This window comes from Canis lupus, chromosome 9 (assembly GCF_003254725.2).
Source record: "Canis lupus dingo isolate Sandy chromosome 9, ASM325472v2, whole genome shotgun sequence".
NCBI lineage: Eukaryota > Metazoa > Chordata > Mammalia > Carnivora > Canidae > Canis > Canis lupus.
The window spans coordinates 22,727,582-22,754,312 of NC_064251.1; the positions used below are offsets into that span (position 1 = coordinate 22,727,582).

Below are 26,731 nucleotides of genomic sequence, written 5' to 3' on the forward strand. Positions count from 1 at the left end.
ATAAATACAGTGCAGTAGTCTAATATATTTTCTCTTCCTTATGACTTTCTTAATAACATTTTCTTCTCACTAGCTTACTTTATTATAAGAGTTCAGGGATCCCTGGGTGGCGCAGTGGTTTAGCGCCTGCCTTTGGCCCAGGGCACGATCCTGGAGACCTGGGATCGAATCCCACGTCGGGCTCCCGGTGCATGGAGCCTGCTTCTCCCTCTGCCTATGTTTCTGCCTCTCTCTCTCTCTCTCTCTCTCTGTGTGTGTGTGTGACTATCATAAATAAATAAAAATTAAAAAAAAAGATTTATAAAAAAAGGGAGTTCAGTATACAAGACACATAACACACAAAATGTGTGTTATTTGACTATGTTATTGGTAAACTTACCGTCAAGAGTAGGCCATTAATAGTTCTGATTTTAGGGAGTCAAAAGTTAAGTGGGGATTTTCAACTCCACAAGGGATGGCACCTCTAACCCCTGTGTTGGTCAAGGGTCAACTGTCATTAAAGAACTGAAGGAAAGTTCACCAGTGGTATATGGGCATTTATATGGCTAAAATATTGCTTTAATTATATATACTACTACTATCAAAACTGATAATATTGTTAATGTGTATCTTTATATGTTTTAATAGAGCTCAAGAGGCGGGGCAAGATGGTGGAGGAGTAGGGGCTCACCTGGCCCCACCAACTTACCTAGATAATTTTCAAACTGAACACCTATAAATTTGACCTGAGATTTAAAGAGAGAACTGTCAGAACGCTACAGAGAGAAGGGTTTTCACTTCTAACAAGGTAGAAAGGTGGAAAAAAATAAAATAAAAGAATCAAGTAGGGAGGGGCTCCGCAAGAGTAGGGCTAAGGCCAGTGCAAAAGCCTCAGCTCCAGAGAAGCAAGAACTTTAAAAAATTGGCACCACATTCTTCCCAGATGGAAAAGTGCTTAGCAGGGAAATTGGGCAGAATCATAGGAGGGGCAGTGAGGCCTCCAATTTTCCGGAGTCACTAATAGAGGAGGTATGCCCTGGGGAAAGCCCACCACAAACTGTGGGTCGATCTTGGTAAAGGACTGGAGCGCTCGCCCTTGGGGCATCTGGGAGAAGCTGGTGGGTCAGATAGCCGTGCCCCCCAGGCACTCTTCAGAGTGTAGGGATAGAGGGAACATAACTCAGTTTCTTAAAAGCCATCTACAAAATGCCCACCGCAAATATCATTCTCAATGAGGAAACACTGGGAGCCTTTCCCCTAAGAGCAGGAACATGACAAGATGTCCACTCTCACCGCTGCTATTCAACATAGTACTAGAAGTCCTAGCCTCAGCAATCAGGTGACAAAAAGAAATAAAAGGCATTCAAATTGACAAAGAAGAAGTCAAACTCTCCCTCTTCTCAGATGGCATGATACTGTACCTAGAAAACCCAAAAGACTCCACCCCAAGATTGCTAGAACTCAAACAGCAATTTGGCAGCGTGGTAGGATACAAAATCAATGCCCAGAAGTCAGTGGCATTTCTATACACTAACAATGAAACTGAAGAAAGAGAAATTAAGGAGTCAATTCCATTTACAATTACACCCAAAAGCATAAGCTAGGAATAAACCTAACCAAAGAGGTAAAGGATCTCTACGCTAAAAACTATAGAACATTTCTGAAAGAAATTGACGAAGACACAAAGAGATGGAGAAATATTCCATGCTCATGGATTGGAAGAATCAATATTGTGAAAATGTCCATGGTACTCAGGGCAATTAACACGTTGAATGCAATCTCTATCAAAACACCATGGACTTTCTTCAGAGAGTTGGAACAAATAATCTTGATTTGTGTGGAATCAGAAAAGATCCCGAATAGAGGAATATTGAAAAGAAAACCAGAACCGGGGCATCACAATGCTGAATTTCAAGTTGTACTACAAAGCTGTGATCATCAAGACAGTGTAGTACTGGCACTAAAACAGACACATAGGTCAATGGAACAGAATAAAGAACCCAGAAATGCGCCCTCAACTCTATGGTCAACTAATATTTGTCAAAGGAGGAAAGACTATCCACTGGAAAAAGGATAGCCTTTTCAATAAATGGTGCTGGCAAAATTGAACAACAATGTGCAGAGGAATGAAACTAGACCATTCTCTTACACCATACACAAAGATAAACTCAAAATGGATGAAAGATCTAAATGTGAGACAAGAATCGATCAAAATCCTAGAGGAGAATATGGGCAACATCCTTTTTGAACTTGGCCACACCAACTTCTTGCAAGATATCATCTATGAAGGCAAGGGAAACAAAAACAAAAATGAATTATTGGGACTTCATCAGGTTAAAAAGCTTCTGCACAGCTAAAGAAACAGTCAACAAAACTGAAAGACATCCTACAGAATGGAAGAAGATATTTGCAAATGACCTACCAGATAAAGGGCTAGTATCCAAGATCTATAAAGAACTTATTAAACTCAACACCCAAGAAACAAAGAATCCACTCATGAAATGGGCAAAAGACATGAACAGAAATTTCAGCAAAGGAGACATAGACATGGCCAACAAGCACATGAGAAAATGCTCCGCATCACTTGCCCTCAGGGAAATACCAATCAAAACCATAATGAGATACTATCTCACACCAGTGAGAATGGTGAAAATTAACAAGACAGAAAACAACAAATTTTGGAGAGGATGTAGAGAAAGGGGAAACCTCCTGCACTGTTGGTGGGAATGTGAACTGGTACAGCCACTCTGGAAATCTGTGTGGAGGTTCCTCAAACAGTTAAAAATAGAGCTACCCTATGACCCAGCAATTGCACTACTGGGGATTTACCCCAAAGGTACAGATGCAGTGAAAAGCCGAGACACCTGCACCCCAATGTTTATAGATAGCAGCAATGTCCACAATAACCAAACTGTGGAAGGAGCTTCAGTGTCTATCGAAAGATGAATGGATAAAGAAGATGTGGTCTATATATGTAATGGAATATTACTCAGCCATTAGAAACGAGGAATACCCACCATTTGCTTCTACATAGATAGAACTGGAGGGTATTATGCTGAGTGAAGTAAGTCAATCAGAGAAGACAAACATATGGTTTCATTCATTCAGGGAATATTAAAAATAGTGAAAGGGATTATAGGGGAAAGGAGAGAAAATGAGTGGGAGATATCAGTGAGGGTGACAGAACATGAGAGACTCCTAACTCTGGGAAACGAACAAGGGGTAGTGGAAGAGGAGGTGGGTGGGGGGACGGGGTGACTTGTTGAAGGGCACTGAGGAGGGCACTTGACAGGATGAGCATTGGTTGTTCAGTATATGTTTGCAAATGGAACTCCAATTAAAAAAAAACCTAAAATAAATAAATAAACATTTTAATAGTGCTTAATTTTTATTATGAAATAACTTAATTGACTTGAAATATATTAATTTCCTTATCATTTAGCAATGCCTAGTGTAGGGGGTCTCTATTTAGATAATAATTCTACAAATTAAGTCTCTATAGTTACCTAATAGTAGCACATTTTAGCTACAGACTAAGTATATCCCAGATATTTTTTAAAATAATGAGTACTAACATAACATATGTCTTACCTGATAAGGGAAAAAATTTTTTTTGCATGCCATTCTATAAAGGTTATATTAACATGGTATGTTCAGTTTCCCTGAGAAACACAACACAGGTTCCTCAATGGTGTTGCAAACATCAGTTAGGTCCACTTTGTTCAACTTTCCTTGATGTTTACCTAACTAATGTATATTGTTGTCAAATTCTAAAAAGAAAACAAAAAAATTTTTAAGTATTTTTTATATTCTGTATGGCCACATATATAACATTTAACATATATAATATATTATATAACACATATTAACATTTTTTTAAAGTACACAAAAGAAAAAAATTGCACTCCATCTAATCTATTGTAATAAAAGAGTTACAGTTTAGGTAGACCATACATAATTTATGGGTATGGTCCTGAAATTAATTATTATCAATTCTACTTCTCCAGACAATGGGTAAAAATTTTAGCAAGGAGTACATAGGGTGTTGTCTCTGTTGGTTTTGTTTTTCATTTTTTAAAAATCCAGTGTGCTATCACTAGCAATTTCCCGTGCCCCATTGTCCTATTCTCATCCATGTAAAACTTTTGTTTGGAATGAGAGATCTAAAAGAGTAAAGAGAATTATCAAGGTTTCAGTCTGAAATTGCTCAAAGTTTAGTGGTTCAAAATCAGTATCATTTTTTTCTATTAATTAGATGTTACCAATTTTAATATTGCATCTACTTCTGTTCCCAATTGTCTAATATTACACAAATTAATGTCATATAGACAGTTTAAGGAGCTGGATCTAAAACAGTTTAAGGAGCTGGATCTAAAACCATGCATTAAGATTACCTCAGGAGTGAAAAAAAAAATTCACATGCCCAGGCCATACACCAGATCAGTTAAAAATCAGAATTTTTGAGGGCAGAAGTCAGGCATCAAGACTTTTCATCTCTCCTCGGTGATCCCAATATGTAGGCAACTTTGTGAACCACTGGCCTAGGGACGGATTCTCTGCATATTTCTCTATAATGAGAATGTACTCTGCCTTTGCAACTATTGCAAAACAGGCTTTCTTAGTCTCCCTCTATTTACATGGAAAACTCTCCCCTGGTAATAAGAACATTTTTTTAATGATTTTTCTTCCCTCAGCATCTCCTATACAGCAAATCAAGTGAAAATCTCTCCCCTTGGGACATGTTGCCTCACAATAGAATTGTTTAATGCCTCAGGTTCTCTAGCTCTGAAAATCAAGTGTTTGCTAAGAAAGTTATTGTGACAAAAATATGGCAAGGGGCTTGGTCTTCAAATGGTCCTAATTAAGGTATTTAAGAATCTCATCCAATGGTAATCAATGCCTCTCTGTTTTCACCCAGTCTTGAGTTCTGGGACCCCCTCAGTCCCAGGCAAACAGGAATGGCTGATAGTAGTTACAATAAGCCTTTGTACTTTGTTCCTACAGCTTCTTCATTCAGAACTAGTGATACATGGATCAACATTAGCAATTCTCACAGGCATATGCCAAGCTAATGGGCCCAAAGACAGAAAAGAAATTATGCTATATATCATCTTTTTGAAGCTCTAGATCAAAACAAACCTACAGTGAAAAAAATATTAAAACAATGGCTGCCCCTATGATGGTGGGGAGTTTTACTGAAGTTCCATGTGGGAATTTTCTGGTATAATGGAAAATATTCTCTATCTGGATAGGTATGGTGGTTATATTGATGTGCATCTGTTAATCAAAACTCATCAAATAGTATGCTTAAGATATGTACATTTCACAGTATGTAAAATTTACCTAAAACGTAAAACAAATCATAAAAAGTAAATAAGAAACAGTAACTAGAATTATTTATTTAAAAATAAATCTATGTCTTTACCAAATTGTAATCTTGGCTAATTTGTCTTAGACACCATTCTTTTAGTTAAATTATACTACTATGAGCTCCTTTGATGTTGCACAATTGTGTGTGTGTGTGTTAGCATATGCACACACACATGCGTGTATGTGATCCTCACAGTAATCTGTAAATTCCTGGGGAGGAAACTCTGTAACTGCTCAATAACTGGCAACATGTGTATCTCAGATTATCCACTCAACAATCTGCTTTATAAACAGGCAGGAACCTGATAGAGGTACTTCCTCAAAGCTTGAATGAACAGAAATTTAAGGAGCAGGTCTGTAAGTGTGGTCCTTGGGCCTTCAGCATCAACATCATCTGGATACGTGTCAGAAATGCCAAACCTTGGGGCATCTAAGGTGGCTCAGTGGTTGAGCTTCTTTGCCTTTGGTTCAGGTTGTTATCCCAGGGGTCCTGGGATCAAGTCCCACATCAGGCTCCACACAGGGAGCCTGCTTCTCCCTCTGTCTATGTCTCTGCCTCTCTCTTTCTGTCTCTCCTGAATAAATAAATAGAATCTTTATTTTTTATATACATATTTTTAATTGAAGTTCAATTTGCCAACATATAGTATAACACCCAGTGCTCATCCCATCAAGTGCCTTCCTCAGTGCCCGTCACCCAGTCACCCCATCCCCCCCGCCCACCTCCCCTTCCACTACTCCTTGTTTGTTTCCCAGAGTTAGCAGTCTCTCATGTTTTGTCACCGTCTCTAATTTTTTCCACTCATTTTCCCTCCTTTCCCTTATAATTCCTACCACTATTTCTTATATTCCCCATATGAATGAAACCATATGATGATAAAGAAGATGTGGTCTATATATACAATGGAATATTACTCAGCCATTAGAAAGGACAAATACCCACCATTTGCTTCAACGTGGATAGAACTGGAGGGTATTATGCTGAGTGAAGTAAGTTAATTGGAGAAGGATAAACAAAAATTTTTTTTTAAAAAAGCCAAATCTCAGACTCCACTCTGCAGTCAAAACCTCTGAGGATTGTCCCAATCATATTTAATAAGCCCTTTGGATGATTTAATGCCTGCTCACATTAGATTATCACTAAATAAACGAAAAGTAAAAATAGTAACTAAATGAAGTTAAATTGACTAAAATCCATTCACATTTCAAATGGATCCAAAAAACATGTGCTACAGATTTCCCAGCTATGGCGGTAAGTTCTGAGGAGAGGTATATTCTGATTATTCAACATTTTTTTTTTTGCTCCGTTGAAGAATATTTTAAATTAAGAATCAGATGAGGGATAAAAATGAAGCTATGCCTTCCAGAACCTAATGACAAGCTGGAGAAAACAACATAAATATATGATATTAAAGCAACAACTTAATGAGCAATTGAACATGGTAGTGACAGGAACTATACAGATAATTGCCTGACATGCTTTTAGAGTAGAGAACATGATCCAAAGTTTGAAACATCCAAGAAAACCCATTCCAGTGCCGTAGAAATCAGCAATGTCATATCATATAGAGCTGTCTCCTTCCTCATTGCTCAATAATAACCCACAAAAAGGGCCTTTTCTTCTTGTCTCATGCCACATGCCACACTATGCAGATGGAATTTCTTCTCCACTGATCATTGGAAGAAATGCATGACCAGAAATATAACTGCCCTAATCCCATCCTGCTAGGAGATGTAGAAGGGGACAGGAAAAAAAATGCAATTGCAAATGTCACCTATCACATGACAGCCCTCTGTGGAGGAACATGAGGAGAGACTGGTCCAGAAGATGCCAGGGGGTGTGAGTCAGGAGGAAAAGCAGACCAGATAAAATCACATCTAGAAAAGAAAATTAGTTCCATGAGTTTAAACCATTACATAAACAAATATTATTGTATAATCTGGCAATTACTTAACCATTAGTAAAACAAAAATAAGGAAGACGTGTTGGCAAGTTACCATGTTCGGGCAGTATATAAGAAGCCATGGCATGATGAGACTTCCAAACTCAAGACCTTCAATCTCCTAGAAACACACCAGAAACCTCCACCCTCTGACACCATGGTCAACTCCTGTTGTGGCTCCATCTGCTCTGAGCAGGGCTGTGGCCAGGAGACCTGCTGCCGCCCCACCTGCTGCCAGACCACCTGCTGCAGGACCACCTGCTGCCGCCCCAGCTGCTGTGTGTCCAGCTGCTGCCGCCCCTCCTGCTGTGGTTCCAGCTCCTGTGGCTCCAGCTGCTGCAGGCCCAGCTGCTGCATCTCTAGCTGCTGCCGCCCCTCCTGCTCTAGTTCCAGCTGCTGTGGCTCCAGCTGCTGCCGCCCCTCCTGCTGCATCTCTAGCTGCTGCCGCCCCTCCTGCTCTAGTTCCAGCTGCTGTGGCTCCAGCTGCTGCCGCCCCACCTGCTGCCAACCCACCTGCTGCCAGACCACCTGCTGCAGGACCACCTGCTGCCGCCCCAGCTGCTGTGTGTCCAGCTGCTGCCACCCCTCCCGCTGTGGTTCCAGCGGCTGTGGCTCCAGCTGCTGCAGGCCCAGCTGCTGCATCTCTAGCTGCTGCCACCCCTCCTGCTGTGACTCCAGCTCCTGTGGCTCTAGCTGCTGCCGCCCCTCCTGCTGCTGCCCCTCCTGCTGTCTGCGCCCAGTCTGTGGCCGGGTCTCCTGCCACACCACTTGCTATCGCCCCACCTGTGTTATCTCCACCTGCCCCCGCCCCATGTGCTGTGCCTCTTCCTGCTGCTGAGTATCTCTGACTATAATCTTTTTGACATATGGATGTCTTCACAAGTCACATAAAATGCGTTAAAGCCAGCCAGTGACTGTGGAATGGACTCTTAGCTGCCAACTCCTCATCTTCTGATTTGGGCATTCAGAGTTGGTGTTGAGTTCTAGGAAATGACAGGTTTAATAAAACAACTGTCAAATGATTTTTAACCCAGGCCCAAATGTATCTATTTTCAGGCCAGCAATATCTTCATCCTATGTATACACTGACTGTGATGATCTTACGTGACATTGTTTTCATATATTCTCAATAAAGAGCCATTCCCCCTGATATTAAAATCTCCTGATTCGTTAATGATTTGCATGAACATATGTGTGTGTGTGTGCACGCACTCGTGTCTTTACTGTGTCTTTACGTGTGTCTGTCACCTCATACCAAAGGCCATCTTGCTTCAAATGCAAGTGAACATGTTCAAGAGTATGTTCCACTTATATTGGAATCAAGACTCCACTAGGCATTCATTGTATGACATGGACAAAATGGCTTAACCTCTCCAAGCCTCAGTCTGCTTTCTCTGAGAAATGGGGACAATACACCATGTTCTTCAAAGGTTCAAAGACATAATCTGTGTAATATAATGTAATATAGTTAGCACAGGATGGGGTACATAATGTAAGCTCTCAAGAAATATCTTTTCTTTTTTTCTTTCGTTCTTTCTTTTCTTTTTTTATTTTTATTTTTATTTTTTTTGGTTATTTGTCTTGGAACACTACTCTGGACTAGAATAGTTAGTATCTTAGCATAGTTTTGTCTTTGCTAGAACAGCAAAGAAAGTTTACATTATTGTTTCACTGTCCTCTATAACTCAAAATTAAGTTTTAGTATATGTCTCAAAAGTCCCTTTTAAAAACACTAGTGAGTTGAACACCATAAAGTCATCTAAATTTCACTTGATATATTTCTACTTCAAGTATGTTCCATTATTGGTTGTGCAAATATCAGGTATTCTTTGTAGCTCAAGTACTTTCTCCTCCTTCCTTCCTCCCTCTTTCTCCTTCCTTTACTAAGGATAAAAACTCTCTTTTAGAATACTAAGTATACCTTCTAACCCAGATTTCTGGAAATCTATGAACTCCATGGCAACTTTTCAATACAAAATGTAAAACTTTTCATTAATAGATGCTCAAAATTTTAGTATTTCTAGACTGAAACTTCTTATTTTTTCATCTCATGAAAACCCTCATGTTACTGAAGTTTCTCATCCTCTTGATTTTTTTTCACTTTGGGCTTTTGTCACCTTGCCTGGTTTTACCTAAGAGAATATGCACAGGATATTTCTTTGAGACTCAGTTTTCTCAGCAGCCAGACTGAGGTAAGAATAATCTTCCTCAGCTGAGAAAATGTGTCACAATATACATAATATTATGATGCTTATACAAATATAAAGGTCTGTATGTTTTGATTCATAATCTGTATAGTAAAAACATTTTAAATTCAAATTGTGCATACATCAGTTTTATCAATTAGCTGTGTTATATTTCCCCAAAATTTAACAAATGTAATTAAGGGTTATTTCTAAAAATTTTTTTAAAAAAGTTATAAGGTATAAGAGACAAACCAGATAGGAGTTGATATAAAAGGGGGTTCATTTCAACACAGGTTGGATACCATATTCTTAGCATATCAGAGAAATGTCTGGTAGACATTTCCAGCTTCACCTTTTCAACTTACCCTGAAATGTTCTGCAGAATATAGCCCTGCCTATTCACACACTAGAATTAACATATCTTTCATCCTCTCATATGTTCCTCTTTAATAACTACTAATTATAGGATGCAGGTTCCCGTTTCAACGTTATGCTTTATTAGCTAGAGCTGAATCAAAGAATGTAGGTTTTATACTATTTTTTTTCAGTATTGAAGTATATGAGGCTTGTAATTTCCTATTTTTATAACAAGAACTGAATCACAGTAGGAATAAGATAGAACTCTGAATCTGTGAATTAAAAGGACTATTTATAAAAGTGTGGACAGAGCTTAGGGAAAGCAACAAGGAATAGCTCTATATCTATGGCTCATAATAGCAAGGAGCAGTTACCCAATGCCTGAAGATCTATGCAAAGATTTGGGTGAAGTAGTCAAAGGGCAGCATGCCAAACTTCTTAGGATTACTACATACAAGCACTCAGTGTACAGTAATTTCCATCAGGGAAAGTTACAGTGCTCCAAAAGATTCAAAAGTGATACCAGAGATATTGTGGCAGAGAAAACCAAGGTATAAACAATTATGAATGGGAAAATATGGCTGAGTGATTATTCTGTGATCCCACTGAGTATACCTAAACACAGAATTGGGATGATTTTCAGTGAATAGAGAATGGATTAAGTCTACCCTTCATCCAGTTTTATTTAGCCTTACTAAATAGGTACCACTGAAATTGCTCAAGCCTTCCTAGGTAGTAAGCTCTAAGCAATATAGAATTCCAGAAGAACAATAAGAAATGACTGTTCTGATGAAGGAGACAGCTGAAGGGAGACTTGTAATCCCCACAAATACTTTTAACAGTCCTGTCTGGCTGGTATGTGGGGAGACAGTTCCTGGAGGTTAACAGCAGAATCCTGATAATTAAATAGCTTTTTCCTCTGGTTGCTTCAGTTATAACTAATATATAAGAACTTTATAGGAGGCACAACAAGCCTAGCAGGACTGGTATGCCATCCCAGACTTGTCTAACGCGTTCTTTTCTGTGCCAGTTTCAGGGTTCTCTCAGGCGTAATTTATATCCTCATGGCAGGGAAACAAGTATATATTTACTGTTTGGCTACATGGATATTTGAGTTCATTATCATATTGCCATTATCTAGTGAGGTTGGCTCGGACTTGATAACCATTAAAAACAAGTTAATACTTTACATTGATAATCGTGGCATTCAAGAGTGGAAAATCATCAATGAATTTGAAAAAGCAAGTCCAGAAATAGACTCGAATACATAAGAAAATTTAGTATATGAAAAGGCGGCATCTTAAATCAGTAGGGAGGAATGTATTGTTAGGGTCACATCAGATTCAAAAGCATTTAAACCTCACATCTTGTAATCCTGATTGATTAAATATTTGAAATATTGAAAATATAAAACTTGAAACTCTGAACAGAAGAAATTCTGAAACAATGTTTATGCAAAATCACAACTGGAAAGGACTGGAAAGGTCTTTCAAAGTATGATACCAACCCAGAAGTCATAAAAGAAAAGATTAATAAATTTGGCTATATTAAACATTTGTATGAGAAAAAAATCACATAAGTGAAGTCAAAGAAGAAAGAGAAACTAGGAAAAATATCTGAAATTCATATTACATAAAAAGGCTAACTTTTAGTCTATTATGTTTATATAAAGAGTTCCTGCAAAAAACAACATATAAAGGCTGAACATAGTAGAAAAACATGAATTATAGACAATATAGAAAATTTTCTATAATTTTTTTCTATATAATTCCTATAATTTTACTTATAGAAAAGGAAATACCAATAGCCTTAAACATCTGAAGAGCTGCTCAATCTGACTTATAATAAGGGAAATGCAAATTAAAATCACAAAGAGTGAGGTGATGGATGCAGGGTGGGCTAAAATAGGTGATGGGTATTTAGGAGGGCACTTATTGTGATGAGCACTGAGTTTTATATGTAAGTGATGAATCACTAAAGTCTATTCCTGAAACCAATATTAACTATATATTAGCTAACTGGAATTTTAATAAAAATTTGAAAAAGAAAAAAATTGACCTAGAGAAACTTTTTCACCTATCATACGGACCAAGTTGATGAGAGATAGACAGATGTCCACATACATAAATATAGATCTCTCTATATATGTATCTATGTATTTGTGTATCTTATGTATCATTGTATTAATAAAAATGGGTAAAGACAAAACATTCACACATTGCTGGTAGATGTGTGAATTGGTAAATCTCTATGAAAAGTGTAGTTGGCATTATCTAACAAATATTATAAACAAGTGTATACTCTTTGATCCACTATTCTATTTCCCTAGGAATTTATTCTACATAAAACACCCACACATGTGAAATTATGTAAGAGCAGGCTTATTCACTGCAGCATTGTACATAATCTCAAAAGACTAAAAAGCAAACTAAATATCCAATAGCAGAAGACTGGTTCAATAAATTATGATACCTTCATAAATGGAATACAATGCTACTGTAGAAGAAAAAGAATGGCAAAGTGGTGTATATACTATCTGAATGCTTCATATGAAAAAGCAAAGCAGGAGAACCAAGACTGGTGCACTACCATTTATATAAATGAAATAAATAAATGAATAAATATTCTTATTTGTTTCTTATGTGTTAAATATTTTCAGAATGAGTAACAAAAACTGGAAGCTCTGGTTTCCTTCAAGTGGGGAATCTAATGACTATGAAGAAAGTTGGGAGGAATACATGTAAAAAAATGTATCCAAAATGTTTAAATTAAACTTTAAAATATAAAAACGTTCACCAGAGACTTTTATTTTGTTTTCACCCTCGACTTCTTCCATATCCAAGGCAATGCTAGGCAACATTTAACTTTTCCTACACTCTTTCCAAAGGAGAAATGTGGGGTTTTTTTCATGTCTTAGTAATGCTGGTCTTGTCAAAGCTCATATGGATAGAGGGGTGGATGCAGAGCTGCAACCCACAGCCCAGCTCAGTGGGTATGACTAGAGGACTGATTCAAACAGTGGGAAGACCTGGGGATAGGGAAGTTTTCCAGCCCCTTGGTGAAAATGGTAAGTACCACAGTGGCATCAAATCATAGTTCAGCTACCTTGTTTGAGGCAGCTTTCCTGGGTATGCACTTTTCTACTGTCTAAAAGAATAATTAAATAATAAGCAAGCATGTTTGGGGCATAAAGGTAAATTCTAAGAGAATTGTTTAAGTATTATATGTTCACCTTTATTACAATATAAATAACATCACTTGGAAGGAACTACAGATTTTAGTTTGATTATTTAAGAAAAATATACAATGGTCATAGCTAACTCCAAAAACAAATAGAAAAATATTATATGAATAGTGAACATCAGGGAGCTCTTAGGACCATGAAAAGAAATTTGGAATTCCCCAAAATACATGTCCCTAGATATTTGCTGACAATGGGGTTTCGAATGATTCTATCTATGTTTCATGCTTATTTATATGTTATAATGCAGAGTGCATTAATAACCTAGAGCAACATGAGGGTAAGACAATTTCTTTCCCATCTGACTTTTCAGAGAGACAGTCAGTATGTACAATGTAGACTCCAGTGCTGGGTTGGCTGGAAACAAATCACTGCTTCCTATTTATTGGTTTTAATTCTCCCTGTGTCTTAGTCTCCTCATCTATAAGGGGGAGATTATAGTGAAACTTATTGCACTGGGTTGTTGGGACTGGCAAATGTGCTTATCTATGTAAAGCACTGGAAAAACTGCATGACATGCTTGTTGTTATTGGAGTATCCAGCAAAGTGCTCAGCAGGCAATACTCAGAGCTTGGAGGAGGAAGGAAGGAAGCACAGGAATTTCATAATCTATGGTGTTTTCATTTTGTGTAGGGTGCTGAAAAGAACAGGTATATTTAGTGCATAATTATGCCAAATATCTCTTCTTTATTTCTAAATGGCTTCAGTTCTTCTTTTATCTAGCACATAAATCCTTTCTGATTTACTTATCTCTTAAAACTTTATATTACTGGCTTTTAGGAGGAAAGGGCATAAATTATATACAAGGAGAATTATAAAATACATAAATATGGAAGGAGTATGTTTTATAGATTTTATGAAAAATCTCCCTTATACCTCTATTTTCAATTTGGTTCAAGCATTTGTGGATTCTTTCTTTGAAGTAACTCTGTTATACTCATTACCATCACGTGATGCTATGAAGACATCTATCACCTTGCTCCACTTCAACATTGAAACAGTGTCTCTCTCGAGAAAGCCAAGTGTATTTTGGCATTTCTAAAGGCAAATCAAAAGTTAAAATAAATTATATATGGCATATATATTACATTCCTGCCTAATAGCTTTTAATAGATCCCACCATTTCTTCTGAAGTTTAAGGATATACACAACCTCTCTCTCATTCTAGCAATTTCAATTTATCTCTCATTTCTTTTTTTTTTTTTTTAAGATTTTACTTATTTATTCGTGAGAGACAAAGAGAGAGAGACATGGGCAGAGGGAGAAGCAGGCTCCCTGCTGGTAGTAGAACTCGATCCCAGGACCCCAGGATCACAACCTGAGCCAAAGGCAGACAGACATTCAACTGCTGAGCCACCCAGGCATCCCTATCTTTCACTACTTCTTAAAGTAAACCTTCCAGACATTTCCCATTCATCATCACAAGCCATAGTTATGCCCAATCTCAACTGTTGTCCTTTCTCTTGAACAACAAAAGGTCAATGTGTCTCCTTTGATGGCTGAGGCAACATCTGCACTCATTAAACATAGATCTCCTTTATCAAAAATCATTCAATTGCAGGTCCTAGGGATGCAAAGATGAGTAAAGCATAGTCCTTGCCCTAATGGGGTTTATATTCTAGAGGGAACCAGATTCATAAATGCATTTCTGGTAGAAAATGATATGATGGAACCAATGCATGTACAAAGCATAAATGGAAGTGTAATGGAGAAAAGACTTTACTTGGTGTTGTGCCAAGGAAGATATAGGAGGAAGGTAGCATTTGAACTCAATGTGAAAAGATATCTTGTCCAAATATCTATGGATAAGATAACTCAATGGGAAAAAAAGGAGAACCTTGAGCTCATCAGAGACTTTGCAGGAAGAGAGACTATCATGAATGTAACTTGTTTTTGCCTTGAATATTCTTTTTCTCTGAACACCTGTGGCTCTGAAGAATACCCCTTACTTAGGATCATAACCAGATGTGGCCTTGATTATAAAACTCTTTGTGGATATAATTACTATGTAAGTACATATAAGGTCATAAATATCATTTATATTCCCCATAATGCTTCCACGAAAATCTTTTTTTTTTGCTTCCAAGAAAATCTTAAACATAAATCATAACCACAAAAAAAAACTGGCAAATATTTCAGCTTAGAATATTTGAAAAAAATTTTAATAAAATGGCCATAAAGTATAACCACGGTATATTATATTTCAAAAGACAGATCAAAAACTATCAGCCCGTTTAGCCCAACCCAGAGGACATTTCTAAAGATCAATAGCGATCAGTCCCAGATGACTCTTTGCTATTTAAAAACTCTGAGTTGCTACTAACTGTTTCAAAGTACAACAGAGTGATGAGAAATAGCACAGCTTGGAATGCTGTAGGAATTTCATTAACCCAATGACCATCACAATACACACAATGAATCATAAGTCTCCTCACTTCTTAAACTCAAAAAGAAGGAGCTTACTTTCTTTTTTTCCTACCAGCATTCCATCTATTGAAACATGAATTTTCCATGAGAGATCCTACTCCGTCAGAAGCTCTTCCAGAATCATGTCAGGGTGAGAAACAGAAGAGACAGGGATTTGCTTGTGTCACATGATACGCTGAGATTTAAAGTCTTGTGACACTGCAAACAAAGGAAGAAATAAGAAGTGATTCACATGAGAACCCTGGGGAACTTGAGAAAGAGGAAATAACTATTTTCTATACATTGGGAGTTTTTATTAGAAAAACATAATGATTTACTAATTGCATTTGTAGTCATATAAACAAAAAGAAGGAAACAGAAATCCTTCAGCAGGGTATAAAGGGGCCATTGTGGCAAGGAGACTTCCAAACTCAAGACCCTCACTCTCTTGGAAACCCATCCACGACTTCCACTCTCTGACACCATGGTTAGTTCTTGTGGCTCTGTCTGCTCTGACCAGGGCTGCGGCCATGGCCTCTGCCAGGAGACCTGCTGCTGCCCCTCCTGCTCTGGCTCCAGCTGTTGCCGCCCCAGCTGCTGCCAGACCACCTGCTGCCGTCCCAGCTGCTGCATCTCCAGTTGCTGCCGCCCCTCCTGCTCTAGTTCCAGCTGCTGTGGCTCTAGCTGCTGCAGGCCCAGCTGCTGTGTGTCCAGCTGCTGCCGCCCCACTTGCTGCCAGACCACCTGCTGCAGGACCACTTGCTGCCGCCCCAGCTGCTGTGTGTCCAGCTGCTGCCGCCCCTCCTGCTCTAGTTCCAGCTGCTGTGGCTCCAGCTGCTGCAGGCCCAGCTGCTGCATCTCTAGCTGCTGCCGCCCCTCCTGCTGTGGCTCCAGCTCCTGTGGCTCTAGCTGCTGCCGCCCCTCCTGCTGCTGCCCCTCCTGCTGTCTGCGCCCAATCTGTGGCCAGGTCTCCTGCCACACCACTTGCTATCGCCCCACCTGTGTTATCTCCACCTGCCCCCGTCCCATGTGCTGTGCTTCTTCCTGCTGCTGAGACCTTTCCCTGAACCTACCCTCTCCCCTTCATTGGGTTCATCATAGCAGCAGACTCTATATACCATGTGGATGCCTTAGGGGTGGCCATTCCCAACAACTGTATGCCCACACCCCAGCCTCAGGCCAAACTCTCACCTTTGTTGACCATTTCCTCAGGTGGACTCAGAGTATGAAATTAGATGATATTCATAGAAGAAATTACTAGAATTGCCCAAATTCTACATCTGACCTTTTGATTTCTGGGTGCCAAGTCACTCTGTCCCAAACACAGAAATTCCTGCAGGGCCCACAGGGACACTGCTGTTACAGCCTCAGATCCAAAAGTCTGTATTTCCTGTTACAGGAATGTTTCTGAATCTTGTTGCTGCTTCTGAATAAAGTTCCACTTTCCTGGCCTAGAAATACCATGCTCTTGTGTCTGCTGCTTTGCACTGATTGTCCTCATTTCCTGAGAAAGTATAGCCAAAATGCCACTGAATCAGGCTTTCAAGTCCCTGCTCTCACATTCAGAAAAATCCCAATATGGAGTATGACATTAAAAGCAAACCAGCCGGGATCCCTGGGTGGCGCAGCAGTTTGGCGCCTGCCTTTGGCCCAGGGCGCGATCCTGGAGACCCGGGATCGAATCCCACATCGGGCTCCCGGTGCATGGAGCCTGCTTCTCCCTCTGCCTGTGTCTCTGCCTCTCTCTCTCTCTCTCTGTGACTATCATAAATAAAAATTAAAAAATAAATAAATAAAAAAAAGAAAAACAAACCAGCCAACCCAGAAATAACAATATTTAGGATGTCCAAAAGACTGAAGAATCATAAAGATTTTTATGTAAAAAATTTAGGGCCATGGAGAAGGGTTATATGCCACAGCAAGCCTTTCTTCAATATTTCTGAGAACCTACTTTGCCCTACAATTCCACTCCTCTGAGATGTCTCCTCCCTCTGTTCCTTTCTTCTCTCTTCCTCCCTTCCTTGCCCCATCTCCAGTGTTCTTCCCTTGTCTGGTTTTCATAAAAAACCAGGGGGTCCTCCTTATGGTCTATCCATCTGCCATGTAATCCAAGTTATTGCTTTCTCAGCTTCTCTAACTTCATCTTCATCCATTAATAACAAAACAATGATCTTTTGGGAAAATCAATCTCCCTGAGTAACTGGGGGATAACTCCTAACTCTGGGAAACGAACTAGGGGTGGTGGAAGGGGAGGAGGGCGGGGGGTGGGGGTGAATGGGTGACGGGCACTGAGGGGGGCACTTGACGGGATGAGCACTGGGTGTTATTCTGTATGTTGGCAAATTGAACACCAATAAAAAATAAATTTATTATTAAAAAAAAAGAAAATGGAAAGTACTCAAATTTTAATATTTCTCTATCTTAATGATTTTTTCTGGGATGTATACTTACAGCCATGTTTAGGAGCACTTTGTCAACAAATTCTATGAGGAGTGTGGGACTGACAAGAAACCAATTAATGCACTAGTTTGGTTCTTAGTAAGCCCAGAATACTCCCAAGTCCCTATGGATTCTCTCGCAGTAAAAAAGTACAAATAAATTTCTGATGAATTCATGCTAGTGAAAGTAGGAGAAACATTTAGCAAGCTTTTTACTAAATGCATATTCTGAGAGTTGCAGAGCTAATAGGTAATACAGTGGTACTGACTCATGATTGTATTTAACTCCATCAATTAATTTAACTTGCCTAGGGACATTATTTCTCAACCCCAGTTAAAGCACACAACTCCTGATAGATCTAAGATGGTAGATAAGAATTAGTTGCACCCTCAGTTGGCTTGAGTATAAAAACTTTTGGTTTTTTTTTTTTTTTTTGAGGGGGAGAAGCTCTATCAGTACCTTTTCTTTCATAATAAAAATTTAAAGAAAAAGAATATAAGTGGAAGAATTGGAAAGAAAGCAATAACAACAACAAAACAATCCTGTCATTATTTGCAAATGATTGTCTTTAAGGAAAATCTAGGAGAATTTCATACACATGGAATTGGTATGCATATTATCTACACTTGTTGTGTAACAAGTTATCCCAAAATTTGGCAGCTTAAAACAACAACCATTTATTATCTCACACACCTTCTGAGGGTTAGCAATCCAAAAGTGGCAAGTCAGGGTCTCTCCTGAGATTGCCTGTAAGTCTGTTGACAAGGCTACATTCATGTGAGGGTATAAAAAGCCACTTCCAAGTTCACTCACGTGGCTGCTGGCAGGAAGCTTCAGTTTCTTACCATATGGGCTATTCATGCAACACGCCATCTGGCTCCCTTCAGACCAAGTAATCTAAGAAGGTGAGAGAAGTAGAAAGAAAACACATGATGAAAGCCACATCTTATAATAACCTAATCTTGAAAGTGACATATTCTCAGTACTACTGTATTTTATTATTTTCCAAATGAATCACCATGTATGGCTCATACTCAAGGGACAGGAATTACATAAGGACATGAGTGCCAGGAGACAGAGATCACCAGCAGTCATCATAGAGGCTGCCAAATCCAGTATGTATTCTTTTTTTTTTTAAGATTTTATTTATTTGTTCATGAGAGACAGAGAGAGAGAGAGAGAGAAAGAGAGAGAGAGAGAGAGAGAAAGAGAGAGAGAGAGAAAGAGGGATAAGCAGGCTCCATGCAGGGAGCCTGATGTGGGATTTGATCCTGGGACTCCAGGATCACGCCCTGAGCTGAAGGCAGATGCTAAACCACTGAGCCACCCAGGGATCCCCAACTACAGTATGTAAAACAGGTGCTTACAAATCCAAAATGGGTTTCAATGCTGTAGAGCTGTAGGTGTTTTCCTGAGTCATAGGAAGTTAAGTATCTACATAGAAGACATCTATGACCTGAGCTATGGGAAATTTCAAGGAAGAGCAAGAGCAAGCGCAGGCACTAGCACAGGCACTAGCAAGGAATAGTCAGAGAAGAGGCAAGGAACAGAGTGCAGTGTCCAAAAGAGAGTGGCAACTTGAAACAAAGTTGAAAAAAATCAAAGGGCAGAATTCCACATCCAGCTATGACAAAGTAGCTGGTATCAGACCAACCTCTCAAGGGGGATAACGGTAAGGACTTGATAAAATTAAGAGAACAATTGATTTTAAGCACTGGGAATTGATCTATGAATCAGGATTGAGTGTCCCATAGTCTAAGAAGAAAATTAAAACATTTAAGGTGGAAGATAAAATCACCTCGAGCTTCCCTAGTTTTTTTAATATATAATGTATGATATTCAATTTACAAAATTACAGGATACACCAGAAGAAAAAGAAGGACCAAATCACTAAAAACAAGGAAAAGACAGTAGAAATTGATTCAAAGATGTTCCATATAAAAGTATTGAAACTAACTTTATTTTTTTAAAGATTTTATTTATTTATTCATGAGAGATACAAAGAGAGAGAGAGAGAGGCAGAGACACAGGCAGAGAGAGGCAGGCTCCATGCAGGGAGCCCGATGTGGGACTCCATCCCGGGACTCCAGGACCACGCCCTGGGCCGAAGGCAGGCACTAAACCGCTGAGCCTTCCAGGGATCCCCCAAACTTTAAAATAACTACTATTAATTATGTTTAAAGTAATCGATGAAAAATGGCAAATTTCATCAGAGAACCAGAATATGTAAAAACAAAAATGAAAACAGAAGTCTAGTGAAGATCCTAGAACTGAAAAACTCAAAACCTGAAATTCAGAACTCAATAAATGGGTTTAGCGGATTGGACAGAAGATAGAAAGAGCACATTGGAAGTAGAAAATAGCCACAAAGTTAAAAAAAAATATATATATATATAGACAAGAGCGTGACACACACATGGAACAAACTGAAAGATCAAATGTTGGGGCGCCTGGGTGGCTCAGTCAGATGAGCCTCTGCCTTCAGCTCAGGTAATGATCCCAGGGTCCTGGGATCAAGCCCCACATCCAGGGAGCCTGCTTCACCCTCTGCCTGACACTCTCCCTGCTTGTGCTCACACACTGTCTCTCTCTGTCAAATAAATAAATCTTAAAAAAAAAAAAAGATGAAATGTACATACAAATTTGAGTCCCAGGAAAAGAGAACATGGCAGGAGCTATAAACAAAGAGATACCTGGGATGCCTGGGTGGCTCAGGGGTTGAGCATCTGCCTTTGGCTCAGGGCATGATCCTGGGGTTCCAGGATTGAGTCCTGCATTGGGCTCCCTGTGAGGAGCCTGTTTCTCCTTCTGCCTATGTCTTTGCCTCTCTCTCTGCCTCTCATGAATAAATAAATAAAATCTTAAAAAAAAAAAAAGAGAGAGAGATACTTGATGGGCAATTTAAACAAAAGTGATGGAAATTTCAAGCCACAGATTCAAGAGCCTCTTTGAACTCCAACTTATTTATAATCTTCAGAATTTTCTATTACCTCAGTTCTTGAGGTTACATTTTCTTTTCTTGTATCTACTCTGCCACTCATGGTAGATTATTCTCTCATTTATTTTATAGCATTTTCCCCTGTGGACATGTAAACCCGTAACCTATGTGTGGTTTATTTTCCTTGTTGCTAGTGCTTCTTTGAGTTTTCCTTTTATAGGAGTTATTTCTGTATACTCTGATTTTTGCTTTTGTCTCTGATGATTCCAAGGACATTCGCTATTTTCTAATGATTTCACACCTTGAAATTCCTTCAGTATGCATATAGCATAAATTTTAGAAAGAAATTTTAGAAAGCTTACCAGTGTTGCTGTGGCTTATTTGCTCCCAGGAGCCTTGATTATCATGTACAATCCCTTAGGGGCAGACTGAGGTTTGCCTTATTGGCACCTTATTGGGTGCCACTTTAGACATGCAAACTCTTTTAAAAACTTCTCCCTTCTTGGATCCTGCATTGTGACAGCTTGAGGTTCCATTTCTTGCACCTGTCTGGGTTTTAACTACCAGTGTCCAATTCCGAGAGCCTATAACTAGACACCAACAAACTCCAAAGGCCCTAGAACATCAGCTACTGTTAACAATTTGAGTTCTCTCTTCATTTCTAGAAAATGAGAGTTTTTCTTTTCTTTTTTCAAGCTCAGCCAGGTCATTAAAATATTTTTCAATTATTTCTATTTGTTTGTACCACTCTATCAGCCATGTCGCCAAAAGTTACATATTTTCAGGTCCCCGAGAAAATGAAAGATTTACTACAATAGTTAGAAATATGCATGAATGACTCCCTTTTAATATACTATCACTGCTGATAGATTCTTTCAATCCTAATCCTTTCTGGTATTTTTTAACTTTTATTTTTGAAAAAAATGTCAAACTTACAGAATAGTAATATGAAGAACTCACTTATACCATATAGCCTTCATCTAGATTCAATATTTTGCCACATTTTGTTTCTCTCCAATAGACAGGTATAGGTAGGTAGGTTAGTAGATATGACAAAATACAGATAGAGACACAAAAATTTAAATATAGATACATAAACTTAGACTAAGGACATTTTCCTGCATAACTAGAGTAAGTACACATACCAATTAAATTAAATGTTGATGCATTACTATCCTCTAACATACAATTAATATCTGCATGTTTCCATTCATATCAAGACAGTCTGATAGAGAAATTTTTATCCATATTCATGAATTGTATTTAGATATTATGTCTCTTTAGTCTCCTTAAATCTGAAACACTTCCTTGGTTTGTCTTTATATTTGTTGATTTTGACATTTTTAAAGAGAAGTCATAACGTAGTATATTCCTTAGTATTTGTTTGTCTAAATTCCCTCATAATTTGATTTGGGTGATGCATGTTGACAGGAATACTACATAAGTGATGTGTCCTTTCAGTGTGTCACTTAGGGAGATACATGTCCATTGGTCCCATTATTAATGATGCTAACTTTGATCTCATGGTTAAGGTTTTGTTCTCAAGTTTCTTCAGAGTAAAGTTAGCATTTTTCCCTTTGAAATAAATAACTGATTAGAAAATACTTTAAAAGTGTGCAAATATCCTGCCCCCCAACAAACTTTCACCTATTAGTTGTAGCATCCATTGATGATATTTACTTGAATGTAAGTTTTATTATGAGGTTTGTAAATGGTGATTTTGAAACTCAGTTTTCCTTCTACATTAATTGGTTGACATTCTACTACCATAGATAACTTTCTCATCTTTCTTTTTCATTTCTTTAATTAGTCTCAATATGGACTCATGGATTCTTTTTTTTAATGGGTTAAAATCCATCACTACCATTATTTGTTTTGCTATTCAAGTTGTCCCATGTGGGGCCAGTGAGAATCCCTTCAAAGAGGCACCAGATCCCTTTCAATATTTACAAACAATGAGTCATTGGTAACGGTTCCAAACTGAACACAGGAAGTGATACTTAGCACATACTTTGAGACAGCCAGATTGTATTCCCTAATGAGTATTTGTGACTCACACATAGGGTCTGTCTTCCTCATAGCCCACAGGTAACTCATAAAAATGAACTTTTCTCTATTCCCTACTATAATTATACCTCTCTTTTGACATCAAAAGAGACTTTGATATCATGTGAATAATTTGTCCAAACAACATCATGGTAGGATATACAGATCATAGGAAAACATCAATGATTGAACCCATGTGATGGGTCCTTTTGATAAAGAAAATAGAAAAGACAATTCTGAGAAAGGCCAAATTGGAAATCTTAACACACCAGAAAAAGGAAATCTCATTTTTCTTTATTTAAAAATAATTAACTAGAAAAACACAGTGATCTAATTTAATGACTAATATTTCTTTAGGAAAAGGAAAAAACAACAAGTAGGAAATGGCCCAGAATAAGGACATAATAGCCTCAACAGAGTATAAAAGAGGACAAGCCATAGAGGGATTTTCAAATTCACTAAGCTCACTCTCTTACTAGTATCAGAACCTCCACCCTCTGACACCATGGTCAACTCCTGTTGTGGCTCCGTCTGCTCTGACCAGGGCTGTGGCGAGGAGACCTGCTGCCGCCCCTCCTGCTGCCAGACCACCTGCTGCAGGACCACCTGCTGCCGCCCCAGCTGCTGTGTGTCCAGCTGCTGCCGCCCCTCCTGCTCTAGTTCCAGCTGCTGTGGCTCCAGCTGCTGCAGGCCCAGCTGCTGCATCTCTAGCTGCTGCCGCCCCTCCTGCTGCCAGACCACCTGCTGCAGGACCACCTGCTGCCGCCCCAGCTGCTGTGTGTCCAGCTGCTGCCGCCCCTCCTGCTCCAGTTCCAGCTGCTGTGGCTCCAGCTGCTGCAGGCCCAGCTGCTGCATCTCTAGCTGCTGCCGCCCCTCCTGCTGTGGCTCCAGCTCCTGTGGCTCTAGCTGCTGCCGCCCCTCCTGCTGCCCCTCCTGCTGCCTGCGCCCAGTCTGTGGCCGGGTCTCCTGCCACACTACCTGCTATCGCCCCACCTGTGTCATCTCCACCTGCCCCCGTCCCATGTGCTGTGCCTCCTCTTGCTGCTGAGCCCCCTGCCCTGTGACCACCACCTCTGTTTACCTCTGCCCCACAGATGTAGACCATTCTTTTGTGCTATTAGGACACATGGAGCAGAAAAGATGTTCCTCAACTGAATTGAGCCCTGATTCCATTGAGGAACCAGTCATGCTGTCAAACAAGATGGATATGGTCCAGAGCACTTATCCAGAAACAGATTTTACCCTTCAACCTGACAATTGGTGAACTCATTCTCCCAACTTCCCTTTCCTAGGCCTTTTCTGTAACCTGATATATTTTTGTACCAAAATAAAGTTACACTTCCTTGCATTAACAATTCAGTGTGATTGTTGCTCCCTTAAGATTTTGTCTTCAGCTTGTAGGCAAGTATATTTAACTTACACCTGCAGGATATACACATGTCACTTCTCAATAAAAGTCAGGTTCTATTATTCACTGCCTGATTCTTTCCTACATGCCTTCTTATTTCATGGGCTAATCACCTAACACTATGAACCCGTTCTTGGAAAAGAAACAAAAAAGTGAAAACTAGAAGTTTGGAAGACTGTAGGTATATAAAGAACACAATATATGTTTCATGCATCACACCAGCCACTGTATCTATGCAATGTATTGTTCAGCACAGTCTGCAAGTTTGTATTCAGACTTGTACTCAATGACACTGGTGTCATCCTTGTAGCAAATCAAATGTGCACTAATTCTGACTCTATTTGCAATAGGACCTCAGTCATGTCTCATTTTTTTTCTTTTGATAGAGAAGTTTCAGATCTTCATGCATTCAAGGGACAGGCAAGTAGCCTGGATAAGTAAAGCATGCCCTTGATAAGATGATGCATTTGGTGGAAACTGGTGCAAACTGCAGACTGCATGACCAGATAAGAGAGTATTCCTAAGTTTCTATCAATTGCTTCCATGGGGAAATGGGGAGCCAGTGTTTTCACTGTAAAGTGGGTCTTCTTTCATTGACTCTCCCAAATGCCAATTTCTTCAAACATTCATCCAAATAGTATTTACTGAACATTTACTAAATGGGAGGCACTGTTAAAGGTACTGAAGAAATGGCAGAGACCAATACAGAGAAAGTTCTCTACAGTAATGGAGCAGATATTCTAGTAGAGTTGAAGTATTTACTTTTAAGTATTTTTCTATACATTTGTCCACTCAGGTTTCTACACAGTATTTTTTTCTCTGTGCTTTAACTTGTGTAAGACTGAGCTTTGAAGCCCCTCTTTAGATTAAAGTATCTATGATATAAATAGGGACATGGTTCCCAGAAGTTCAGTTTTACTAATGATGTACCCCACCCTTCAACCCTAGAGCCACACTAAAGTTGCTGAGTTAGGAAAGGGAGGTAGAGGGACATGTTCACTGATGAGGAACAGAATGGAGCTAAGTTGTCAGTTACTCACTTGGGGTAGAAACTAACAGAATCCTGGGCTCCTACACTACAACTCCTAAAACTAGTAAGCGAACTTGACAAGGACTTGAGATTTATATCAGTATAAATTAATTTTATTTATTAATTGTATTTTCTATACTATCAAAAATTATGTAATTCAGTCGGAGAAGGACAAACATTATATGTTCTCATTCATGTGGGGAATATAAATAATAGTGAAAGGGAATATAAGGGAAGGGAGAAGAAATGTGTGGGAAATATCAGAAAGGGAGACATAATGTAAAGACTGCTAACTCTGGGAAACGAACTAGGGGTGGTAGAAGGGGAGGAGGGCGGGGGGTGGGAGTGATTGGGTGATGGGCACTGAGGGTTATTCTGTATGTTGGTAAATTGAACACCAATAAAAAAAAGATATTAAAAAATAAATAAAAGCAGTGCAGTTTTCAAAAGCACCAAAAACAGAAGATGCTGAAGAAAAAAGTGACAAAAACGTGAAAGAGTTCTGCCCCTACAGCTGCAAAACTTTACAGAGAAATTAGAGAAGGTCTAGATAAATGGAGATATATGCTATGTCTCTGGATTGGAAGGAGGTTTAATGTGGTTAAAATGTCAGTTCTCCTGCAGTCTATCTAAAAATTCAATGCACCCCAATCAAAAATCTTAGAATACTTTTTTAGTAGATGCTTAGCAGCAAAGAACCCAGAATTGCTAGAACAATCTTAAAAAAAGAAACAAAGAAAGATATAAAAGGGTTCTGCAGGAAAAAGTGACATAGAAAATAGGTAGAGAGTATATGTAATAGATATCTCAAAGGGAAAAACTAATCAATGAAACATACTAAGAACCATAATTCAAATAAAGGGACAGTTATAAACACCTGGAAAAATCAGCCCATGGTGGTCCATCAAAAGATGAATGCATAAAGAAGTTGTGGTTTATGTATACAGTGGAATATTACTCAGCCATTAGAAACGACAAATACCCACCATTTACTTCGATGTGGGTGGAACTGGAGGGTATTATGCTGAGTGAAATAAGTCAATTGGAGAAGGACAAACATTATATGGTCTCATTCATTTGGGGAATATAAAAAATAGTGAAAGGGAATAAAGGGGAAAGGTGAAAAAATAAGTGGGAAATATCAGAAAGGGAGACAGAACATGAGAGACTCCTAACTCTGGGAAACGAACTAGGGGTGGTGGAAGGGGAGGTGGGCGGGGAGTGGGGGTGACTGGGTGGCGAGTACTGAGGTGGGCACTTGACGGGATGAGCACTGGGTGTTATTCTGTATGTTGACAAACTGAACACAAATAAAATATAAATTTATTTAAAAAACAAATAAAAACTGAGAAATAACATGTATAATATATAATATATTACATTATATC

At 39.0% G+C, this 26,731-nt stretch overlaps 3 protein-coding genes across 3 annotated transcripts; all 3 read left to right on the plus strand.

The window, feature by feature from the left end:
* The first annotated feature begins 7,408 nt into the window (after positions 1 to 7,408).
* Positions 7,409 to 8,693, plus strand: LOC112655429 (keratin-associated protein 4-12-like). Its single transcript, XM_035721387.2, has one exon. The coding sequence runs from the start codon at positions 7,450 to 7,452 to the stop codon at positions 8,128 to 8,130; it is 681 nt and encodes a 226-aa protein (XP_035577280.2). The 5' UTR covers positions 7,409 to 7,449; the 3' UTR covers positions 8,131 to 8,693.
* A 7,232-nt stretch (positions 8,694 to 15,925) lies between these two features.
* Positions 15,926 to 16,940, plus strand: LOC112655367 (keratin-associated protein 4-11-like). Its single transcript, XM_025440458.2, has one exon. It carries the CDS (start codon positions 15,967 to 15,969, stop codon positions 16,534 to 16,536), a length of 570 nt encoding a protein of 189 aa, XP_025296243.1. The 5' UTR covers positions 15,926 to 15,966; the 3' UTR covers positions 16,537 to 16,940.
* Positions 16,941 to 23,372: 6,432 nt separating this feature from the next.
* Positions 23,373 to 24,260, plus strand: LOC112655368 (keratin-associated protein 4-12-like). The gene has a single exon (XM_025440459.1). It carries the CDS (start codon positions 23,411 to 23,413, stop codon positions 23,951 to 23,953), a length of 543 nt encoding a protein of 180 aa, XP_025296244.1. The 5' UTR covers positions 23,373 to 23,410; the 3' UTR covers positions 23,954 to 24,260.
* Positions 24,261 to 26,731: the final 2,471 nt, after the last annotated feature.